At 39.4% G+C, this 24548-nt stretch overlaps 2 protein-coding genes across 2 annotated transcripts; both read left to right on the top strand.

Annotated features, from left to right (window-relative positions):
* The first annotated feature begins 13155 nt into the window (after nt 1-13155).
* LOC133740732 (uncharacterized) lies at nt 13156-16326 on the top strand. Its single transcript, XM_062168676.1, has 4 exons — nt 13156-14107; nt 14751-14999; nt 15086-15177; nt 15450-16326. Exons 1-4 carry the CDS (start codon nt 13349-13351, stop codon nt 16198-16200), a joined length of 1851 nt encoding a protein of 616 aa, XP_062024660.1. The 5' UTR covers nt 13156-13348; the 3' UTR covers nt 16201-16326.
* A 1019-nt stretch (nt 16327-17345) lies between these two features.
* On the top strand, nt 17346-24381 carry LOC133736317 (vacuolar-sorting receptor 3-like). The gene is made up of 12 exons (XM_062163772.1): nt 17346-17914; nt 19843-20535; nt 20620-20708; nt 20872-20941; nt 21014-21097; nt 21191-21267; nt 21375-21456; nt 21784-21866; nt 21982-22048; nt 22874-23002; nt 23098-23210; nt 23971-24381. Exons 1-12 carry the CDS (start codon nt 17608-17610, stop codon nt 24067-24069), a joined length of 1893 nt encoding a protein of 630 aa, XP_062019756.1. The 5' UTR covers nt 17346-17607; the 3' UTR covers nt 24070-24381.
* Nucleotides 24382-24548: the final 167 nt, after the last annotated feature.

Here is a 24548-nt window from a genome sequence, read left to right as displayed (position 1 = left end):
AAGCTAGTCATTCAGTAAAGAGTGGTAAAAAAAGAATGCTAAACTCATCTGTACACCCCACCCCCTTATTGACATATGGCAGGAGGAAAAACGATCATTTAAACAGACATGGGGAAAACATACATAATATGACTATTAAGCCAAATAGTTATGTAATAGTGTAATACTGCCAAATAGTTATATGCGCGGGTTCAAAACAAAATAAATGAACATTCAAAGTACCAACGTATATAGCGTATTCTTCGTCCAAGGATACTAGAGTGGGTGCCCTGTTGGGAAGTCCTCAAGTTGCCCTTCACTAGAGTTCATTCTCATAACCTTACAGATCGACAACTTTAGCGCTGGAATCATATCTCTGAATCAATATTTGTTCCGATGGATCAATACCAATCCAGGAAATCAAACACATTATCTATGCTCTCATATTTATCTTCTCGCACGTGAAAGACAACTTTAGCATTCGAAGTCCTTGGCCATTTGTACCTCCTGACTTTATAAGATTGCTCAGGTAAATAATAGATGACCATTTTCTGCAACTGTAGAGCGTGATGGATGATATACTGTGTAAAGCTGATTCCATTACCTCCACTGGAAAGCTTTATTGTCACCTCCTTTAGGTTATGTAAAGCAAGCTTTTGCAACTCCCAGACTGACATATTGCCATAAGATGATGATCTATATCTGCTTCCAGTCCGGCCAGCCTCTATGTGCAAAGTAGCCAAGTTTGGCGTTCCTTTCAAAAGGGAGACCATAGCGGGGACATCATCATCCGTTAAGCTCAAACCACGAATTCTTAAACAACAAACATTATGTAGCTGCAGTCGTTCTGGCGTTAAACCTCCCTCGTGCAGACACTTCATGGTAGTTTCAGATAAATCCAGAACGACTTTAGCACTTCGAATACCATGAAGCAGCTTGAATACATTGTTAAAGTCAATCACCACGGGGTCTAGCTCAATCTCAGCTTTTTCTAAACTCATGAATTCGCTCAAGTCTTGGAACACCATCACGTGTCCACTCCATTTCAAATTTTTAAGATTTGGTGCCGAAAACCATAGCGCTCCACCTGGGTGACACGGCCTCGCCAAATAGATGCATGCGTCTTCAAGTTTCTCACAGGTGATAATAAGATTGAAACAGCTGGAACCCCCATTCAAAATAAAACTAAACGATTTCAAAGATGAGCTTTCGATGGTAATACTCCAAATACCATAACCATATACGTCTTCCAACACTAACTCCTTGATGCATTTGCAAGAATGGGAGATCCATTTGAAAATCCCCCAATCTGGTATACAAAGTTACAAACTAGTTTCAATTTCAGGCATTCGAGATTAGAAAAGGAGGGGGAGCTAAGGGGTGTTTGGATATTTGTAAACATTCCCTTGACAGATAGATACCTTAATGATTCGCAACGAGAAACAGGAAATTCCACGTAGAATTGTTCCCGTGAATGTATGTTTATCTTAAGATGAAGCTCTTCAACATTGCACCTTACTACATTGTTGATATACTTGATCACCCACGAATTCAGGTCCTTGGGGCAGCAACATTCTGGTTTGCCTTGATCGTGATCATGAGAGCACCAAGAAAATCGAAAGCATTGTAACTTATTACACCCACGTCGAATCAAGAACCTCTCCAAGGAACCCAACAGTTCTTTCCGCCGGTCACATGTGGAAATACTTGCATCAGAGGATTCGTCTGAACTTAATGACAGGGTTGATGGATGAAGTTTGCTGTATCTTTTCGAAACACAACCGACTCGAGCGAGGTCTTTGATGGTAAGGAAGGAAAGAATGTGTTCCAGAACTTCATCTGGAAGATCACAAAATCCGGTTGAAGTGCGGTACTTCATGTGGTTCTTTTCGGTTTTATCTTTCAAACCCTAAAGGGAGCCGAAGACGACAATACCCTAATAATCTCACAAACCCAAGCCCAAGAGAGAGTAGCCTTTATTGGCTTATGAACCGACCAAATCCAATATGGAAAAGGTAACTATGGTAGTAATTAAAAAAAAAAAAAAAACTTCTCGAGAACAGAAGGGTTTAGCTCCAGAAAACTAGGAGTGTTGCATTGGTTTCTCTCGTCCGACGGCGCCCCAACGCTGAAGACGGCTCTCTGCCTAGTCGGAGTATGGTGGCTGCAGCCGGGCAGGGATGTAGGTGCTTTGGGCGTGGAGTCGTACTTGTTCTATTTTGCTTCCGATTGGTGAGGGCGGCGGTTTGTGGAGCACGATCCTGCAGCGATCAATCTTTTCTAGTGGCGGTATTAAGTTGTCTGGCTAGATGGTGGAGGAGAAGTGACGCAGTCGGAAAAGTAACCCTAGGTTTACGAGCAATAAACCTAAAATAAGAATTCTGGAGTCTACCAGAGATAAATGAGAAAATTCTCAATTTGATTGATAATATGATAAAAGATAGGTTCTGCAGCCGTTTAAGGTTGCTTATTTATGAGAAAAGAAATCCTAGGGCAACTTACAATGAAACCCTAAAGCCCATGGGTAAAAATAAAACAAATTAGAAAACCGAAAATTCTGAAAGAAAAAAAAAACAGTAAATTGCAGTTTTGAGGCCCTAAACGATCCCGAAAGCCCGAAAAAGTCCACACGTTGTGGCGAAGTGACGAGTTTTGATACTGGTGTCGTTCCCTTTCCAGAAAGGTATAGCAATCATGATCCGGACACCGAATACCAAATTTGCAGCAAACCTGGTTTTCCTTTGGATTGATCGAGCTGTTCTTCGATTCTTCTCGCGCAACCGTTCTACATCAAGAAGAAAAGGATGCAATGATTGGGCTTCTCTAATCTTGATGCATGGTGGCTATAGTTGATGGGTTGGTGTTGAATATTAGGGTCGATGGTTGATTCATGATGGATGGGAATAATAGTTCATTGGTGATGGTCAGGCCATATGCAAAAGGTTGATGGTTGGGTGAGGTGGCCACTATTTTTTGTGTTTTGACGAAGAGGTCAATTGGGTAGTTCTTGGTTCTCCGGTGAATGCTCTTAGGTGGGCGTTGGAGCTTTGGGAAAAGGAAGCGGAAGGCTCTGGCGGCTGGTTCTTATTTATTATTAGGGTTTTAATTTTTGTTAGGTTTTTTGGTTATGGTTAATAAGTCCCCACTCTTTTGAGTTGGGGTTGGGTCATGTTGTGGAGCCAAGGTTATGGCGTCATCCTCAGGGACTTCGGTTTACTCTTGTTGTCAACATGCTGACATGCGATGCTTGCACGTGGTCTTGGTAATTTTGAGACATGGTGTAGAAGAGGATGTTGTCTCTTATGTTGTTGATTATGGGATTTTACTGAGAGTTTCGGGTAGATCTGGTATGACTAATTTTCCAAGGTATTACAATTATAGTTGAGCCCCTATCGGCTCATGGTACATATAATTGCCTTCTGTTTGGGGTATTGGTTTATTCTCACCCCCAAAAATGTAGGTTCGCCTGATTGAATGGATTTTTTTGTTACTACCCACAAATCCACAATCATCCATGTATAAAACCTTTCTCACAAATGTTAGTATCTGCTTACTATTTGGGATATACGGACATCTTGTGAGAAACATTTATGTCACACTGATTTCAGTGAGTAATAATGTGCACATATGTTGTATAAGGTCCAATTAATCACTTCACACTGCTGTCGTATGTTTTATCAATGTGAAAGTCAACATGTTTAAATCAACGTGGATTCTTCCATTGTTATTAATTTTCTTCACTCTCCTCATTTGGTGCCATGGCTGCTTAGGATAAAGTGGATGAATTGTTTGCACCGCATTTCTCAAATGCATTTCCGTTCCTCACATATCTTTTGGGAAGATAACAAAGTTGTTGACATTCTCACAAATCATGGTACTACTTTTAGTTTGGTGAGATTTGATTCCTCCTTTCATTGTTTCCACTTGCACGCAGGAGTGACCATTTAGGTCTTCCTCAATTTCGTTTTTCATTAGATATTTTCCTTTAATGTATGTTGTGTTGTGCTATGGAGGTTTTGGCTTCATCCTCTTCTTTTTTGTACCTTTTGTAATAACATGGGGCGGTAAAGAGCTATTTTGCCTCTCTTATCCCTCTTTTTGAGCCAAAAAAAAAAAATCAATGTGGGTTGCTCGATCACATGAGTTCTCAATGATTTACTTCTCTTTCTCTTCATGATACAACTTGGTTCTTTTTCAAATATTAATAACACAATATATCATATAAGGGTAAAATTAATATTTGGCATAAAACTGAAAATAACTACCCACTATCAATTTCTTTAATTTTATTTATTTGTTCAGTAATTCCAAAAAACAAAAACAAAAAAAACAAACCGTATGTGAGAACCTAAGAGTATAAGGTAATGGGATGAGAAATTTTAAATGCACACCCCCAATTACTTAATACACACCTCATTTTCAATACACTACTCATTTAATTTACCATTCTACTATTTTACTAAATACACAGCCCAAAGTACCTAAAATACCCTTAATCTAAAAAATCATGAAATATTCTATTATTTGACTATATTAAGGCTACTATATTGAATACTTGTGTTAAATATTGGGAAATCCTTAAAGATATATTATTGTTCCCTTCAAATCTTTAAACATGAGAATTAACTTGCGAGTTTCTGGAATCAGAATCATATGGGGACAGAAATAGAGAAACCCTAGGGTTTAGCAGAGTGCGGCGGCCGAGGCTCCTCCGGTTGCAAGTTGGTCTACTGCGACAGGGCTTCTTGTCGCGGGTTGTAATACCCCGAAAAATCCAAATTAAATTCCGTGGATTTTTAGAAATGATTTCACGATAATAGGAGCGAGTACGAAGCTTGGAAAAGTTGTGGAATTAGTTCGAACGATTTAATTTTCGAAAACGAACGTTTTTAGGGGGTCAACAAAGTTGACTTTTTACACGTTCAAAATTTGGGAAAACTTCCTTCATGAAAGTTGTAGAGCTCGTCGATACGAGTTCGTGGACATATGGAACGCAATATTCGGAGTTCGTATGATTAAGTTATGAATATTTGAAAATTGGGAATTTTCTATAAATATCGAAAAAAAAATCAGAAATTTCATTTGAGGACGAAATTTTATTCTTTTTGCTGAACGGTCCCCGAAACCCTCCGTTCTCTCTCCTCATAACCGTCGGGTACCAGCTGACCCGACCCGGCTTTTCTGCCGCCTCCGGCGTCCTCTGGCTCAGGACCCGGCGCCTCCCGAACTCGCCGCCGCACTCTCAGTCGCCTGGTGGTGTCATCTTGCTCCGCCGCTGCCCCCAGAAGTGGATCGAAGCCCCCCCGAAGCTAGAACCCGACCCGACCGGAAAACCACTTTTCCGGCGTTGCACGGGCCGATCCTCCCCATTTTTGTGATCTCCTCCTTCCCCTGATCATCCTCATATCCTCCTTGCTTGACGATTTGGAGTGTGGAGTGAAAGATCACGAGTTGAAAATTTCGACGTCCCTGATTCAATCTGGAATCTGATCAGACGCACGAGATTAATCCAACTTCAACGCTTGATCTAGGACGATCTAGGCCAAACCAGACTTAGCTCCAGGTATGGAAGTCGACCCCCCTTTCATTTTGAACCAGTTTGTAGTTGGTCACTTTAGCATCTGAGGTGGTTGGCCGTCGTTGACCGCCGCGTTGACCGCCGTCTGACCTCCGCATGTGGCGGCGCGTCGGACCATATTTTGAGTTTATATTATCTGGACGGTGATCTATGCATCCATACGAGCGTTTTGATATATTACAAGGTTATGTTAGAAAAAGTTGGTAAATAGTGGATTTACGTTTTTACGTTACTATTTACGGTTTTTACGTTTTATCTTCGGTTTACGATCTGCGAAGATCAGACCATCGGTTTTACTTCAAATTTTAGTATGTTGATCTAATGACTGTCCCGGTGACTTTGAGAGGTCACGGGCGAAGATCCGACCGTTGGATCTTCGTATAATTGAGAAATAGTGATTCGGAAGGCGATTCGTGAGAATCTGACCGTCGGATTTTCATATAATTTTGTGGAGATGTTAGTAAGGGCGATTCAGGAAGATCTGACCGTTGGATCTTCGTGATAATTTTGGAGGATGATCCTAAGGGCGATCCGTGAGGATCCGACCGTTGGATCATCATATAAATTTGATCTGACCGTTGGATCATCATTAAATTAGAATCCGACCGTTGGATTTCTGTATATGTGTGGTCTATGAATGATTTCTAAGTTAAGATCGTGTTTGACTAGGTGGTTGATGGATTGATTGGTGAACGATTTCGGATCGTTGTTTTTGAGCTGTTAAGAAGACGCAGCGGGAATTTAGAGGTGAGTAAACCTCACGTGGTTCATATTACGAACCGAATAAATTTATTTACCTTATTTTGTCGTAATTGTGTGAAAATATTTATGGAATAAATATTTGTTTTAAAATCATATGGACTTGATCAATTACGGTCCATAGGTAAGTAAAATGGTTTTAATTATACAAAATGAATTTCACGATTTTCTTGTGTGAACTATAGTTGGTATTAGTGGTCATTCCTGAGTGGGTGATTACGTATATATATATTTACGTGATTATATGTGGAATGGTGTGACATTGAAGAGTGTGGAATTTGGGTTGATTAAAATACTATGAATTGAAATTTGACTTATCATATTTATATGTGATGATCATGATTGATGAGTGCTTGTTAATATTCATGATTTACATTGGAGTATGTATAGAGTTGGAGAATGTAAGATTCTGAGGACGAGGTGTCCGAAGTTTGACGGTTATGGATAACCGGAGTGTTTGTGTACTGAGGACGGGGATGTCCAAAGTGCGACGGTTTATTATTAACCGAAGTTGTGTACTGAGGACGGGGATGTCCAAAGTGCGACGGTTTATTATTAACCGAAGTTGTGTACCGAGGACGGGGATGTCCAAAGTGCGACGGTTTATTATTAACCGAAGTATATGGTGCTGAGGACGGGGATGTCCAAAGCGCGACGGTTATAGTGTTAACCGAAGTATTTTTGCCGTTGCTTGACCCTAGGCCAAGGTGTCAGAGGTAACGAGGCAGTTAGAGCTCTAACGTGTTATTGGGATGGACCAGAGTGGTGTTATGTGGGTTGGGTGTTTGCAGGACCAGTGTGGTGTATTGTGATTTGAGGATTGTGAAAATGTATTCCTTGTGGTTTTCCATGAGTGGTTTGATGTCTCTTTGCAGACGTAATACTGTTGAATTTTACTTGAATTGTAATTTAATAAATCAACAGTTCTTTCTTGTTTACTCATACTGGCTGTAAAAAGCTTACCGGGTTTTGTGTTGTTGCAACTCCCGGTACACTATTCAAATTGTGTAGCGGGTAATCCTACAGGACAGGAGAACCAGGACGGTGATCGTGCGGTTAGAGCAATGGTTATAGTTTTACAGCAATTGTAATAGTGAGGCGAGTTAAGCTCATTTGAGCCTTACAATTTGATTTGGTGGGAGTGTGCTGTAATAAATAACTTGAGGATTTGGGTTATTGTAAATTTGAGAGTTGTGAAGTGTGGTTGTTTGTGAGAAAAAAATTCAGGATGTTAGTTGTAATTTGTTATTATTCATGTTTCGGATTTGAATTGATTATTCAAAATTCGGGGCGTGACACGGGTCGGGACAACTTCGGGCGTGGTTGTGTTGGTCGGGCGGTCTGATTCCAGATTGAAGGAGGTGGTGTTTGATGCTAGTATTCGGTGATGGAGGAAGAACAGTCGATCGACGAGGACGGATTAATTGGGTCTGTGTGAGACGGAGCCGGTGGACTACGGTACACATCGGGATCGGTTGGGGAATCCGGCCAGTTTTGAGTGCCGGTGAGTTGTCGGTGATCGGCAGCTTTCTCGGCGCGGGGAAGCAAGGCGTCTGGTTTCTCTGGTCTGCGCGTCTGGGGTGGTGGATCATGGGAAGCTGGGCCGGTCGGCCATCGGATGCCATGACGGCTGTGTTTGCAGGTTGGCAGCAGGGACGAGAACGGTCTGCCAGCCATTTTGCCTGGGTCTGGGCCTAGGTCTGATGGGTTCCATCACCAATGGGCCCATTTGAGTAGGCCTGGTTCCCTTCTGAATTGGGCTAGGGTGGAGGGTGCTTTGACACCCTCATCTATTACTTAGTGCTTGCTGCCGGCCTGGCCCAAGAGTTTTGACCTCCATGGGTGGTGTTGGGCCTTTAAGGTCTCTAAAGTGCCAGTCTTAATTCGGATCATGGTTCTATGGAATTGGTAATTATCTCGAGTTGGGCTGGAGAAAGCGGCTTATGGATGAGGATTTGACTCCTATTTGTTTGCTGGGAAGTAGCTTTCTTTTTGTACCACAATTGCGTGCCTGGCGGATGGAATGCTAGAAGATGATTTTTCCTCAGAAGACACGGAGTTGTTCTTTGTTTATGGGTTCGCTTTACAAAGCGGGCTCAAATTGACTTATAATGAGTTTACACTGCTTGGATAGGAGCTTGGTTGTTACCTCGCCATTTTTCTGTCTTTAAGTGTATGTTAGACTCTGGCTATTTGGCTGGTCATCTAATGCAATGAACCTATATTTTCAAAAAAAAAAAAACTTGCGAGTTTCTGGGAAGGGGGGGGGGGTAAAAAAAAAAAAATAGGGGCTGTGACCACATACCCAATTTCAGCTTAAAAATTTCCCACTTACTCCACTAAGAGTTATTTAACCCCATTTACCCAATCTAACATCTATTGACATTTTAGCCCCTATTAATTAAATTAAAACCCATCCCTCTCCTATCAATCTCTCTCTCATTCCCAGACTCTCTCTCTCTCCCCAATCTCCACCTCCAGTCTCTCTCTCTCTCTCTCTCCAGCCGGCAGTGGCGACCACGCCTTCAACACCTTCTTCGTCGACCTCGATCTCGGCGCCGGCTAGCACATCCCAATCCCCATCTTCGTCGACCTCTGCCAATCACCGAACACCGTTCTGGTGCCGATCACTGGTCTGGTGCCGACCATCCTCAATCACGGATCACCGATCTGAGGCCGGTCGGAGATGGGCTGCAGGTGAGAGACTGGAGAAGAGGACCTGGGGAAGACGAAGGCGGAGATGGGACCGGTCGGAGATGCGCTGCGGTGATGAGCTGCAGGTGATCGACTGGAGATGGGCTGCGTTGGGGCTGGGACCGGTCGGAGAAGGGCTGCAGGTGAGAGACTGGAGAAGAGTCTAGTCGGAATCGTGCCGGAATCAGGCTGGAGAAGCATGGGTGTCCACAGGGGAAGCCCAACCCGAAACAAAGAGACCCCAACCCGCCGCAGGGAAGCACCGGCGAAAAAAACAGCCGGCCTCACACGTTGATGGGTGCCCAAAGCATTTTTTTTTTTTTCGGTATCTTGAGATTGCAATGTAACTATGGGGTTTGTTTGATGGTCTATTGGGGGGCAGTAGACACATTATTGGCCACCAGTAGACTTTGATACGAGGGACAGGGATCACTATAGTGTGGTGTTTTGATAAATTACCTGTTGTTTTCTGTGTATTAAAGTCAAATTATCTGTGAATCTTACAAAATGGTGCATTTTTGGCGGTCTATTGGGAGGCAGTAGAGACATTGGACTTTGTATTGTGGGGCAATAATATGATTATTGGGAGGCACTAATATGATTATTGGGAGCCAATAATATGATTATAAATTGATCAATTGTGCCTGTAGTGTATTCATTTTGGTTTTGGGAGTTCATACAATTCACTGGACGACAATAATAGGATTATTGGAGGCAATAATAAGATTATTGGAGGCAATAATATGATTTTTGGGGGGCAATAATATGATTACTGTGGGGCAATAATATGGTTACTGGGTATTATTAGGGACCGGTCGCCGGATTCCAGTCACAGGTCGCCGGATTCCGGTCACCGGAGTCCGCGGCCGGCCACTAGTCACCGGAGTCCAGCAAGGCAACGACTTCTCTCTCTAAGTGAGAAAGAAGGAGAGGGCAAAAAAGTCCCAAAAATAAATAAAAAGAATTAATTGGGTAATAGGGAAATAATCCCTTAGAGTATTTTGGGTAAATGGGCTTTTTAAACTCTTAGTCGGGCAAGTGAGCAATTTTTAAGCTGAAATTGGGTAAATGAGCATTTTCCCAAAAAAATAAACATGAGAATAATAAACAAGATGAAGAACACACACCAGCTCAACAGTGTGTTTGGATGAAGGAAAAAGATATGATATTTAACATGAAAATAAGCAGTTCATAACTTCTTAACATGAATTATCTCGTTTGACATTCTATACTTAGAAATTATGAATTTCTCTATAGAAAGAAATGAATGAATTGATTGTCCGAATCTTCACTTCAATTTCCATCAAAATATGTATCATTTCAAATTTCCTTACAAAAGTTTACTTTTCTTACTTTATTAGTTTCCAAAACAAGGTCATTTTCGTTTTCAATATTTTAACTTGTTTTAAATCTTCTTAATTTATTACACATTCCAAATTTTGAATAAATACAACCAAATAATGAAAATTGCAATTTATGGAATTCTAATTGTTGGAGTGGTAGATTCCATCGTTTTAAAATTTCTCAAGAATTTATAATTATTTCATCCAAACACGACATAATTGAATATTGTTGAGCGAGGTCTTAAGAATCCATGTCAATGGTCGAAATTGATATGATGAAGTGTAGAGAAGAAAGATGTATTACAGCGTCTAGGGTTTAGAAGAAGAGACGTAAAAAAGAATATAGGCGTGATTCAATTTTTTTTTCTTCTAATATATAGATGTCTGTTTTGGACATTTAACTTATCTATAAAATTTGATTTGAAATATAAAATAGAGTTAATTACATATAAGTGCATCTTTGATTGTTTTTTTAGCCAGAAGGCCACTAACTAGTTTTTTTCCCTCATAAGGCCACTAGACTAAAAAATGTATTATATTTTGGATATTAAAAACCAACATATTTACATAAATGCCACTAGAGTACAAAATCAACAATCATTCTTTCTCTCCTCTCCGGCGAGGTCTCCGGTCAACTCCGGCGGGTCTCCGGCCAACCTCCGGTGAACTCCGGCAGACCTCCGGCCAACTTCCGGCGAACTTCGGCAGACCTCCGGCGAACTCCGGCGACCACAAAAGCTACTATCACTAACACTAAAAGCTACTGTGGCTAGCAACAAAAGCTACTCTGATGAGATTCCCGGCCACCTCCGACGAGGTCACAAAAGCTACTATCACTAGCAACAAAAGCTACTGTCACTAGCAACAAAAGCTACTTTGGTGAGATTTCCGGCAACCTCTGGCGAGATAACAAAAGCTACTATCACCAACAACAAAAGCTACTCCTTACCAAAAAAAAACATATGTTCCCCAAAATGAAAAGCTACTATCCCCACCAACAAAAGATACTGTCACCAATACCAAAAGCTACTCTCATCAGCAACAAATGCTACTCTCACCAACACCAGAAAACTACTATGACCAAAAACAAAAGTTACTGTCACCAACACCAACGAGCTACTCTCACTAACATTAGAGAGCTACTCTCACTAACATTAGAGAGCTACTAACATAAGTATAGAAAGCTACGATCACTATGATGGAAAACCATTATAATAGTTACAAAGAGCTAATGATTTGAAAAAAAAAATCTATTGACATTAGCTTGAAAATATACTAACATAGACACATGAAGCTACTATCACGATATTGAAATGCCACTAGAACAATTACACGGAGCTGCTAACTTGAAATAATGAAAATGAAAATAGAAGCTATTGACATCATGTTGAAAAAATACTAACATAGACATAAAAATATACTATCACTATGTTGAAAAGCCGCTATAATAGTTATAGAGAATTACTAACTGCAACAAATAACATACAAGAAATGGTTCATTATTCATCAATCAAAATACATCACAACACTATCAGAAAACAAAATTCAACCACAAAACCATCCCCCCATCACACAAGAGCACAACTCTCTTTTCTCTCCCCTGCAAAATTCCACAACAGATGAATTCAAACAAATCCAAGCCCATTTATTCCAATAAATCACAATCAAATCAAACCAAACTAAACAAATTCTAATCATGCAGTCTAATTTTTTTCCTATAACAAAAATCATTAACAAAATCAAAAAATCAAATCGAAGGTGTAATTAAGGTCGGTGATGACAGAATAGAGGTGTTGTGGGAAGGGACGTCAACGACACCGCATCAAAGAAGCAAATCCGAGCTCAGATATGCAATCTCAGATCCTGACGGATTCAAATCGGAGCTCAGATGCAATCTCAGATCTCGGCGGTAGGAACTAGGTCGAAGCCGCCAGAAGAGGTTGGAGTTGCCTTCAAAGGCGGAGACGATGTCGTCGCCGTCGTTTTTGGACCAGATGCCGGAGTCGTAGGGCCAGGTGGTTTTGCCGACACTGGAGCTCACATACCAGATCTTCTGGATGACAACGACGACGATCCAGTCACGGAGGAAGATGGAGGGGACCCTGACCGTCATCGATGAAGCCATTACCTCTGGTGACGCACACCGCTCCGGCCTGGTGAATCATAAAATCGGACGATGAATTCGAATCGAATCAGTCTCTTCCGATAGCCCGACGACCAATTCAAACTGTGGAGAGGCTCGATCACTCTCTCCCGGCGGTAGTTAGCTCCGGCGGTCCAAGTGAGCTCTAGAGAAAGGTTTGCGGTTACATGGAGGAAGGGGAGAGAGAGAGAGAGAGGTCTGTGGTTACGGAGAGGAAGGGGAGAGAGAGAGACAGACTGTTTTGTTTGCAAATGGGCAAAATCGTCAAGTATAAAATAAATTGAACATGAAAGTGGTCTTATGTGTACAAGAAAAACTAGGTGGCCTTATGGCTAATTAAAGTTTCAAAATAACACTTGTGTGTAATTTTCTATATAAAATAAGAGGGATGTGTATTAAGTAATTAGGGGTGTGTATTTAAAATTTCTCTAAGATAATAAATAAAAAAGAAAAGAAAAATAAACTATTTACTCTCCTCATTGGCCTCACCCAATGACTCTCTTTCTAAACCCGTAAGCGTAACGGTTTTAACTACCTCCTCATGTCTCGCCTTCTATGGCGATTTTATAGATTTCTAAGATTACTGAGAATAATCCATGTCTAATAACAGTCACAAATTCGTCACCTACCGTCTTGTTAATTTCATCCTCTATGAAAAAGTCATCCCTTGAGTTTCCCATTTCTGCTTGACTTTTCAGTACCTGAACATTCTTGAACCCCATTGTTAAAGACCCTTTTCATTTCTTCAAGCTTTTTGCCCAATCATTATTAGGTTTCATCCAAAAGATTCAAAGATAGTGACTTTTTACGTTTACATTCTTTGTGTAAAGAAAAGACGGAAGTCTTCATTTTATGCCCTCCACCTTTGACGAAATGCCTAGCCTGAGTTCTGGGGTTCTTGAGAAGCTTGTTGAAGAAATGGGAAGTGACCCAAAGGCCCTGAACGGTGATCGAAAACCGGTGTTATTACAAATCAGGAGCATCATGCCTGTTTTAGCAGAAGGTGATCTTTGGCCCAATAAAGGGTTTTACTTAAAGGTTTCAGATGCTGCACACACAATGTATGTGTCATTGCCTCCAGAGCAGGATGACATGGTTCTTTGCAACACATTGCAACTAGGGCAATTGATATATGTCGAAAAGTTGGAGGTGGCGCGGCCAGTGCCTGTGCTTAGAGGTATAAACCCTGTCCCGGGCCAACTAATTCCCTGTGTTGGACAGCTTGAAGATCTCGTTTCCATTGATAAGTTTGTGGATTTTAAAGGGGCGTCTGATTTACTATTTGTAATGGAAAAGAATAGTAACGTGGGGAAGAAGCCACAGTCAAAATTTCGATCTTTGAGGGCCTCTAAGGCCCGCCCAAGCGAGAAGATCTCAAGGATATGTAGGTCCGGAAGCGGTGATGTTGTTGACAAGGAAATATGTGAGGTGACAAAGGGGTCAAGAAAAGTGAGCTCAAGATATGTTGAGAGTGATTCTGAAAGCACAACATCTTCTTCCTCGTTGACACAAACTGCGAGGAGAAGGAGCTGGATTGGACCAGAAGCTGCAGATTTCCCACTTGTAAAGCATGAGATAAAGCCAAGTGCTAGGCGCAGCCGTAGTGCGCATGTGAGCATCTCAATGATTCTTCTTTTATATCATATTTCCTCTAAAGAACTATGTTTTTGTAGTTTGAGTACCATTTGGTACGTGGAATGATTTTGTAACATTGATCAATTAACAATTGGAAAAAGTTGGTGTAAATTCAATTAATTCAAGTAAGCCATTTTGTTTTTTGTTAGTCAGCATTAACTTTAGGACAAATGAATCAGTAAGCTTTTACACGAGGTGATCTAGGCCAGAGAACTCTGTCATTAGATGATCGAAGTCACTTTTCGATAACTAAACTACATTCAAATTATATATGAATTCAAATTTTTTGTTTATGTGTGAAGCTACAATTTCTACTTGTCATAATTCTGAGAAATGCTATGTTTAACTCGAGCTGTGGACCAGTGGTACCCCAATGATTGTATTATGGCAAGCACATGTCATGATTTGTCGTTCACCACGAATACCTCTTTGTTTGATGCATTGTACTGCCGTGGATTGCCTGAACCAGTGCTTTGCTTGTGTTTGTCATTGATAAAAATAAAAATATTTTGCTCCGTGATTTTGTATAGCTCCAAGACATGTCGGTTTCCTATAGTATGCGTTCCGTTATGAATTAGTTATCCTAATAAAATGCTTCCTGCTCTTTCTGCATTGACAGGTTTCTCCAGTTCGTTCTACAAGAAATGGTTCAGATGACAATTCAAGTTGTAAAATAAAAAGAACAATTAGCTTTGATCAAGCTAGGAAATCAAGTAAAAACTCCAACAATAAGATCTCAGTGTACGCGAAAAATTGTGAGCAGCCCTTAGATCCTCCAGTGACGGTTAATTTGGCCATTGATAGTAACTGGTCAGAAAGTAATATACAATGGAACTCCCTTCCTCCAACATTAGTGACTCTGGGAAAGGTATTTTGTGTTTCACTTGGTTCATGAGGCTTGTTCTGACAGTTAATTAATAGCTCATTGAGCCACAACTGTCATGTCTTATGTAGGAGGTGTTAAGGCACAAAGATGTTTCTCTGCTTGCTGCAGTGGAGGCTTTGCAAGAGACTTCTGTTGCTGAGAGATTGCTGAAATGCCTAAGGTGTGCTAATGTATATTTATAATCCTGTATCATATTATGAGGTTTTGGATGCTATTGTACATGTAATCCACATTGTCATTAACGTGGAATCCGTTTTTATAAATAACGATATAGAACCGTAACAAAAATAGTCACCTTTAAGTTCAGTATTCAATAGATATTAAATTGCTCCACTTTGCGGATATCTATTTGCTTAATGCTTAATAAATCTGAAAAACATCAAATTACTATTGCTTTGGTGATGACATAGTTTTTGAATTGTACGTTTTCAGTACATACTCAGAACTTCAATTAGCCGAAGGGGAGGAGCATCTTCCGTCAATTATTAAATTCTTCGATCTTCAAGACTACTTGGTTCATACTCGATTAATTGTTCAGTCATTGACCAACATCAGTCCTCTTAGAGATGATGACACAAATCTAGGCAGCCCTGGTTCCATCAAGGAAGCATTGATACTTGCAGTGGACCGGAAGAAAAATGCAACATCATGGATTAAAGCAGCAATGTCATCTGATCTTTCCCCATCTTTTTCTCTTGATAGTGTTCCAATGAAGGCTACAAATTCATCAAATAAATCAAGTAAAACTTGTGGTAATGTACCAAAGGGTACACTTATAGTTAAGAAGCAAAAGAATGATGCTCATATTGGATTGGTCTCGGAGAGAGAAAACTTGCACGATTGGGTGAAGGGAAGTGCTTTATCCGCAGCTGCAGACCTGGAAAAATCCTTACATGATGAATGCAGGAAATGGTTTTTGGCTACCTTTGAGAGTTACCTGGATGAGGTTAAGAGCAGAACCGATTTTATGGAATCGGATAGCCAAGTAGCCGAGACTATGTGTCAGATTAAGAAAGTTGGAGACCGGTTGGATGTGATTGTCAGCAAAGAAGATTCTGAATTGGAAGCTTATGGGAGGATCAAGGAGAAGATATATGGGGTACTTCTGAAGAATGTGGAGAGGACTACTATGGTTATGGAACAAATGAATGCAATATTCAATGTAGACAATGGGCAACAATGAATTGTATTAGTTTGAAACAATGCCAAAATGTTAGGTGACCTGAAATGTTCTTACAGTCACATATGCACTTGTAAATAATGTAGAGTTTTGTATTTTGTTCAGTGTAAAGGAACTAATTTTATTGGTGTTTTTGGTGGATGTGTGATGTATGGTTAATGTCACTCTCATTGAATTTATACTTTATAGCACTAATTTAGGGTAGGGTTCTGAATAGCAGTTGCAAATATTTATTTTTGAAACCACCATTCTTCTCTTCTAGTATGGGAAGCGAGAATGTTATGTTGCTATCTATTTAAGAGTTTCTGAAGTTAACAATTGTACACCAGATAGAGTGAATAGAACAGACATGCCTCAAAATGGGGCAACTTTGAAAAATTACACAATGGGATTTATATTTTCCAAGGTACTTTAACAATTTCTCATTAATCCACAAAACTTGGCCAAATCAAAAGCTTGTAGCCATTGATAAAAAAATTTATACTTCTTAGGGCATTTTTTTTTCTTTTTCCTTATAAAAGAAAATAAGAGATTTGAATTTGAAACCTCTATTAACATTTTATTAAAGAAAAATATTTTTATCCACTAGACCAAATTCTAATTATTGGACTATTGCATTACCTTGATTGATTGCTATATTACTTTAACATTTTCGATTTACCTATTTCATTTCCTTTTAGTAAAAGGGCTTTGGTCAAGTTAAACTAGTCTCTCAATATTGGAGTCCAGTTTGTGGAACAGTGAAATGTGTAAAGAAATCTAAACCCTATTATACTCAATGCTTAACCTATGAAATCCCTTCACGTTCTAAACACGTGATCATCAATCTTCTATAATTGCAGTTTGATAATAATATAGAGAGCCACCCAATAGACTCAAGCCAATGGAGCCATGAAGACCTTGACCTCACTAAGGCACAGAGCCTCTCTGCGTGTGGAACAAGACGCTCGTGAGCTATAGAAAACAAGATAGCAGAAAAGGTTGAAGTTCAGACCAGTGTGAGAAACGTTAGGTACAATGAGACCGGCAACTCCCCAGTCCAACTTTACCAAATTGCCACTTGTGTCTTTAGCCTCAGGATCATCTGATCGGGGGCAGTTCGGGAATATCGGACCACGTCATAACCCTCTTAGCAACAATCTAATTTGTGCAGAGGGGCTTTAAGAAATGTAATAAAGTCTTATCACTTGGGGACCCAAAAAAAACAAGTAGAGAGATCTTCGTCTCCAAAAAAACCACACTTGTTTAACAGAAAGCTTCGTTCTTTGTAGCTTTACAGAACCAAAATCACAACCCCACCAAGCTATTATGTGAAGAGAACCGAAAAAAGGGCTCATCTTTTTCGTTCTGGGTTTCTCGAATTTCACATAAAAATCCCATCTTTTTTTTTGAATTTGTGTGGTGTGAGATATGGAGCTTCAGAGATCAGCGGTGGGACTCTTTCTAGGGTTTCTGGTCCTGACGATGGCGCCTTTATCGATGGGGAGGTTCGTGGTGGAGAAGAACAGCTTGAGGGTGACGTCACCGGATAAAATCAAAGGGAAATATGACAGTGCCATTGGCAACTTTGGGCTTCCTCAGTATGGAGGGAGCATGTCTGGTGCTGTTATATATCCAAAGGAGAATCAGAAGGGGTGTAAGGAGTTCTCGGAGTTTGGGCTTTCGTACAAATCCGATCCCGGAGCTCTGCCGACGTTTCTGTTGGTCGATCGTGGAGGTACCCTTTTTGTGGTTTTGAGTAATTTGATTGGGGTTGTGAGTTTTGGGGTTCTATTTGGTGTTTTTAGGTTGATTAGGAGGTACCCTTTAATTTGATTGTTGAGGTTCAATTTGTGAATTTGAGACTAATTTGGAGGTACCCTTTTGTGGTTTGGAGTGATTTGTTGGTTACTATGAGTGTTGAGGTTCTGTTTGTTATTTTTAGGTTGATTAGGAGGTACCCTTTTAATTTGATTGTTGTTATGAGTGTTGAGGTTCAATTTGTAATGTTAAGAGTAATTTGGTGGTACCCTTTTGTAGTTTTGAGTGATTTATTGGTTACTATAAGTGTTGAGGTTCTGAATGTTACTTTTAGGGTGATTAGGAGGTACCCTTTAACTGGGTTTGAGTAGTTTGATTGTTATAATTTGAGATATTGTGATTTTTAGGGAGGTACCCCTTTTTTAGTTTTGAGTAATTCAGGTAGCCTTTTTAGTTCTGGGTGATTTGAGTGCTGATGTTGAGGATGTCTTTAGTTCAGTTTGGGGGTAAATTTTCGTAGTTCTGGGTTCTTTGCTTGTCTGAATTTTGAGCTTTAATTAGTTCATTGTGTCTTGATTATGGAGACGTCGGGTCAATGTGCAGGTTACTGAAGCTTACTTATTTTTCTTTGTTTACGGCGGAGATGCACTTCTGATATCTGTTTATAGCTTTTTCCGGCCAATTAAATACTTTCTCTACCATTCTTTCTTCTGATATCTGTTGATTAGGAGGTACCCTTTGTCTGGTTTTCAGTAGTTTGATTGTTGTATGAGTATTGAGGTTCAATTTGTGGATTTTAGATCCTTTGGGGGGCACCCATTTATAGTTTTGAGTATTTATTGCCTACTATGAGTTTTCACAGTTAGTTGTCTGTTATGGTTATTTCAGGTAGCCTTTTTAGTTCTGAGTAGTGTTGAATGCTTTTGTTGAGGATGAATTAATGTGTTTAGTTCATTTTGGGGATAAATTTTTTTAGTTCTGGGATTTTTACTTTTCTGTATTTTGAGCTTCAATTTGTTCATTGTGGCCTGATTATGGAGACATTAGGTTAATGTGCCTACTTTAGGTCTTCTTTGGCTGATTGTACAGACAGTCAATGCATTAAATAAGTCTGGTTCTTGTTAGGATATTGAAGCTTACATAGTATCTTCGTCCACTGCGGAGATGCACTTCTGATATCTATTTTTAGCTTTTTCGAGCCAATTAAAAACTTTCTCTACCAAAGCAAGACTAGAATTTCTTCAGATCGTCTATCTTTTCGTCCGTTCTTTTGTTTACAGAAATAGAAAGTTCTATTTCTCTTTCCAAACCTGTCTACTTTTGTCGCAAAAATAAAATTGGGCTAGGAGGAAGCATTATTGCTCGAAAATTATTTGTCTTCGGTTTCCAGTTTTATTAACCGGAAAGGTTTTCAGAGGTCCTCTCCATCTCATCCTATGCCCCCTAATTTTCTTAATTCAAACATTCTGTAAATGCTAGTATGTTAGTGTTCTCAATAGGTTTGGTATTAAGTTTTCTTAGTTTGGTACAAATAAGACATTTTAAAAGAAATGGCGTGAAGCGCTATACTTGTCTTATATAATATTACTTTTTAACACATACTAAAGATTGAAGGGGTGAATATCAGCATTTGTAAATTGTCGTTTTGACAATTGCTTTATCTTTCTTTGTTAATCTTATTTGGTGATAACTGATTTGAATTCTTACTAGTTGCCCTTAATTTGGTGCATGTTTTTTTTTTTCCTGCTTTTTAGTGGTGTATGTGCTTTCATAGTTTGATTCAAAGTTTTTAGGTTTAATGAGCATTACCTTTTCTTAACAGATTCCTAGAACATAAGTTTTAGTAATGCGTATTTGTCTTTGTTTTGACCAATGCTTATGTTGAAACTGCTATTGGTGTTCCAGATTGCTTCTTTGCCTTGAAGGTTTGGAATGCCCAGAAGGCTGGAGCTTCTGCAGTCCTTGTCGCTGATGATATTGAGGAGGCGTTAATAACTATGGACACACCAGAAGAAGATATTTCAACTGCCAAATACATTGAAAACATAACTATACCATCTGCACTCATTGAAAAAAGTTTTGGTCAAACATTGAAGAAGGCCATCAGTTCTGGTGATATGGTGAATGTGTACCTTGACTGGAGAGAATCTGTTCCTCACCCAGATGACCGTGTGGAATATGAACTATGGACCAACAGTAATGATGAATGTGGGGTTAAGTGTGACATGTTGATGGAATTTACAAAGGAGTTTAGGGGTGCAGCCCAGATACTTGAAAAAGGGGGTTACACTCAGTTCACACCGCATTATATAACTTGGTACTGTCCTAAGGCATTCACCTTGAGCAAACAGTGCAAATCTCAGTGTATCAATCATGGAAGATATTGTGCTCCTGACCCTGAACAAGACTTCAGCACTGGTTACGAAGGGAAAGATGTGGTTCTTGAAAATTTAAGGCAGCTGTGTGTTTTTAAAGTAGCAAATGAGACTCGAAAGCCTTGGGTATGGTGGGACTATGTGACTGATTTTCAAATCAGATGTCCAATGAAAGAGAAAAAATACAACAAGGAATGTGCTGATGCTGTCATTAAGTCTCTCGGTAAATGATTAATTTTTCATCTACCGTTCATTAGATCTACATGAATGCAATCAAATTTTAAATATGCATGGGTCGTATTGTCAGGGCTTGATAGTAAGAAGATCGACAAGTGTATGGGAAACTCAGATGCAGACTCTGAAAATCCTGTTCTGAAAGAGGAGCAAGATGCTCAGGTATCTTTCTGTTGTGAATGACATTTTCTTTCTTAGCTTTTATCTGCTTCATTTACAATGGTTTCCCTGTATTTGAGCAGTAGCTACATCTAATGCAATTCTTTGAATTTTGTTATATTAGGTAGTTATGCATACTTTCTTGACAAATTTCATGTTTTTGTAGGTTGGGAAGGGAACAAGAGGTGATGTAACCATATTGCCTACACTTGTTGTCAATAATCGACAATACCGAGGTTTGTTTCTATGCTTATATTTCTTGGATAACAATCTGGAAGCTTTCCTCACATACATACTTCCGTGTGCAGGAAAGTTGGCGAAAAGTGCAGTTCTGAAGGCCATCTGTTCTGGTTTTGAAGAAACTACTGAGCCAGCTGTTTGCTTGAGTACTGGTATGTCCTTTTTACTTGCTAGCGTGGTGTGTTGTTGTGCCTATCTGATTTGTTGGTTCTGAACTTGAGTGTTGGTTCAATGTTTGATGGTAGATGTTGAGACAAATGAGTGTTTGGACAATAATGGTGGTTGCTGGCAAAATAAAGCTGCCAACATTACAGCCTGCAAGGTATAAATTGAACTTACTGGCCAATCAGATGTCCTTTGATAAATGAGAAGATGCAGTATCTTAACCCCCCTCTTTTCTGTCCCTTTTACTTTCGTTGGAATACTCAGGATACCTTTCGTGGGAGGGTATGTGAGTGCCCTCTCGTTGATGGTGTGCAGTTCAAAGGAGATGGTTACACTACCTGTGAAGGTAAAAATACTTCTGCTTTTTGTTGACTTCAAACCTTGTTAGCGAAACTAAAGTAAGGGAATAAATTATGGAGGCTGATTTCCGAGTCGCTCAAAAAGTTCCATCAACATTTAGTTTGAATTGATCCTGATTATGTACATATTTACTCATTACTGACTAAAATTTTGATCAAGATAAATGCATCTGTTATGGTTTACCAATGAATGAAAAGCTGCACTCAATATGTGTGTGTGTTAATAAGAGGATAGCTGGGTTTCTTCCTTTTGTGCAAAATTTTTCTCTGTATGCATTATACTTTTATTGAGGAATATTACCTTTGCCTGCCAGCAAGTGGGCCTGGGAGGTGCAAGGTAAACAATGGAGGTTGTTGGCATGAAGCTCGAGATGGGCATGCATTCTCTGCTTGTACAGTAAGTGATCTTTTTGTATACTTCTTTGTTCGAAGGAAAGTTCTTTTATTATTTTTTATTGTTATTTTTATTTATCAGAAAATAAACTAATTTCAAGTCATGTTTCTCTGAATAGGATGATGGAGGGGTGCAATGCAAGTGTCCTCTTGGGTTTAAAGGTGATGGTGTGAAAACTTGTGAAGGTAAGAGAAGCTAAACATCCTGGAATGCACTCTTTATTTAACTTTTAAGTTTCATTGTGATACAACAAAACATACAAATGGACTGATGTCTAGAGTCCAATTTCAGACAGGTTTTATCACAGTGGTGCATCAAGACATAGACCACAATGAATGCTTGACCTTGCATATGTCATACGTAGAGTGCATGTAATTAATAGGTTCTGCTGTAGCTTCATCTGTGACCTGAAAATATGGCATTTGCATGAATAGAAAGGAATGGGATTCAGTACTTAGTCGAACTACGCCTCTCTTTAGAAGCAAATTTTTTGTTAATCACAGTAGTTCAGCTCCCTAGCATGTGTGTACATACCTCTCTGCCCATGCATTTGTTTAAATCATTAATTATCAAGTCATGAAGATCAAACACTACAAGTCTGCAAGCTTTGTTCAGAACCTCTCATAGTTACCAGTTGTACCCAGACCTGGTGCAAATGCTTATTTGCTTCAGAACTTTATAGCTTTTGTCAAGTTAGTCAGTACTTTATCAAGATCATTGTGGATAAGGCAGTTGTTGGTCCAATATCCCACTCATATGTGAATGATCCTTGCTTTCATTAAATCAGCCAATGTGAAGATCACTTTACCTTCATGACTGCCTGACTTTGTTTGTTTGCTTGCTTGATATTTCTATTTTTTATTTTTTCAATTGTTTTAGATTGGTTCGACACTTAAAATGACTTCTCAGAACTATAATTAACAAAAAGTAACTCATTCAAATAGAATTAGACAAGCATCTTTGAAGTGAAGTACCTTGGACTAGTATGGCTAACATAAATTTTTCTTCAGATATCGATGAATGCAAAGAGAAGAAAGCCTGTCAGTGCCCTGAATGCTCCTGTAAAAATACCTGGGGAAGTTATGACTGCTCATGTAGTGGAAATCTTTTGTATATCAAAGATCATGACACCTGCATAAGTGAGTCCAGCAATTCAAGCTTTTAATTCATGTATGTGTTCTATATATGTATACTGCAAGTACTTGTTTTGATGTGCTGTACATCGTATCTGCAGGCAAGACTTCTGGAGGATCAAAATCATCTGCATGGGCTGCTGTGTGGGTTATTTTAATTGGCTTGGCTATGGCTTCTGGTGGGGCATATCTTGTGTACAAATATCGGTTACGGGTAAGTTCTTTCTGTTTCATTTCTGTTTATAAACTCGGACATAATTCTTAATCATGGAGTTTCCAATATAAGGTGGTAGTATCCGATTATCTTTAGCCTGCATTTATTTGCAGTTAGTGTAACAAATATGATAACTCTTTCAATAATGGTGAGCAAAGATATAATGTGCTACAATTAGTAAATAGGAGTAGCAGTACTTTTCGAAAAGATATCTGAACTCATAACAGGGTGTTTGGTTGGAAGTTTATAAAGTCAATAGGGTCTTGTCAAATATTTCCTTTTGTAGAGGCTTTATGAAAACGAGATTTGATAACATCTTCATCATGGTAAGAAGAATAGTGTATAGGCAAGTTTCTTGTATCTGGGAACCTTTGATGTCAGATTGACAAAGTATTTTCCGTATGAGTTTACTTTTGGTATTTTGTTTGGGTGAGATCCATATGTGCGAGATTCATGTATTAGAACTGTAGTTATTTGTTTGGTTGGAGGAAAGGAGTAGTTATTTAAGTCCAACAGAACCTGGGTCATGCTGTTTACTCAAACCCTTCAAGGTTATTGACTACCAAGGGTACTTTTCTATGAATTTATGAGTCTTTGAAATCAGCTCTTTGCTCTTAACTTATGGCAAACTGCTAGAGTTACAGGATGATTACTAAGATTGTGTAGTTAAAAAAAGCCAGGCACAAATCTTTTCGACGTCTTTGTTTTAATATTTCAGAAATTAGAGCTATAAGTGACACTTTTTATGTTGCTTTTGCAGTCATACATGGATTCAGAAATTAGAGCTATAATGGCACAGTATATGCCTCTGGACAGCCAAGCTGAAGTTCCCAATCATGTGAATGATGAGCATGCGTGAGACAGTAAAACCCATCATTAGGCCTTTCTTTGGACCTCATGAGGTGCAGCTTGAATATGATTGTGATACTTCTTTCTTATTGAAGTTCTGGAATTTTGACCTAATCATATTCCCCTACGGTCATGTTCCCCTACGTCATGTTGGATTGTAAATGCATGCAGAATAGAAATTATCTTGTTTTTTTTTAGGACTGTAACATGCCAATCCCTTGAGAGTAAGGAGGATTGCAAGGAGTTTAGCTGTAGTATCATACAATTCTCTTCACATCCTTGAATACTGAAATCTTTCCCCTAATTAAATTGTGTTTCTGTATTTTACTTTGTCTTGTAATATGGAATTGACTTGATGTCATAGTTAAATCTTATGAATCTGATATTTGCACAAAACAATTTTGTTTTAAGTAGCCGAGTTTAAGAGTGCCTCTTTTGTGGTCATTGCTTGCGGATGTGAAGTTCACTTGGATAAATAAACTGTTTGTT

This window comes from Rosa rugosa, chromosome 3 (assembly GCF_958449725.1).
Source record: "Rosa rugosa chromosome 3, drRosRugo1.1, whole genome shotgun sequence".
In the NCBI taxonomy this organism is placed as follows: Eukaryota; Viridiplantae; Streptophyta; class Magnoliopsida; order Rosales; family Rosaceae; genus Rosa; species Rosa rugosa.
The sequence above is the reverse complement of the archived record's forward strand: the minus strand, read 5'-3'. Positions and strand labels throughout refer to the sequence as shown.

Coding starts and splice junctions, on each gene's coding strand:
- LOC133740732 (XM_062168676.1), top strand. CDS start 13,349: ATGCCCTCCACCTTTGACGAAATGCCTAGCCTGAGTTCTGGGGTTCTT. Junction 14,108..14,750: donor GGCGCAGCCGTAGTGCGCAT/GTGAGCATCTCA, acceptor CTGCATTGACAG/GTTTCTCCAGTTCGTTCTAC. Junction 15,000..15,085: donor CATTAGTGACTCTGGGAAAG/GTATTTTGTGTT, acceptor TGTCTTATGTAG/GAGGTGTTAAGGCACAAAGA.
- LOC133736317 (XM_062163772.1), top strand. CDS start 17,608: ATGGAGCTTCAGAGATCAGCGGTGGGACTCTTTCTAGGGTTTCTGGTC. Junction 17,915..19,842: donor TCTGTTGGTCGATCGTGGAG/GTACCCTTTTTG, acceptor TTGGTGTTCCAG/ATTGCTTCTTTGCCTTGAAG. Junction 20,536..20,619: donor TGCTGTCATTAAGTCTCTCG/GTAAATGATTAA, acceptor TCGTATTGTCAG/GGCTTGATAGTAAGAAGATC.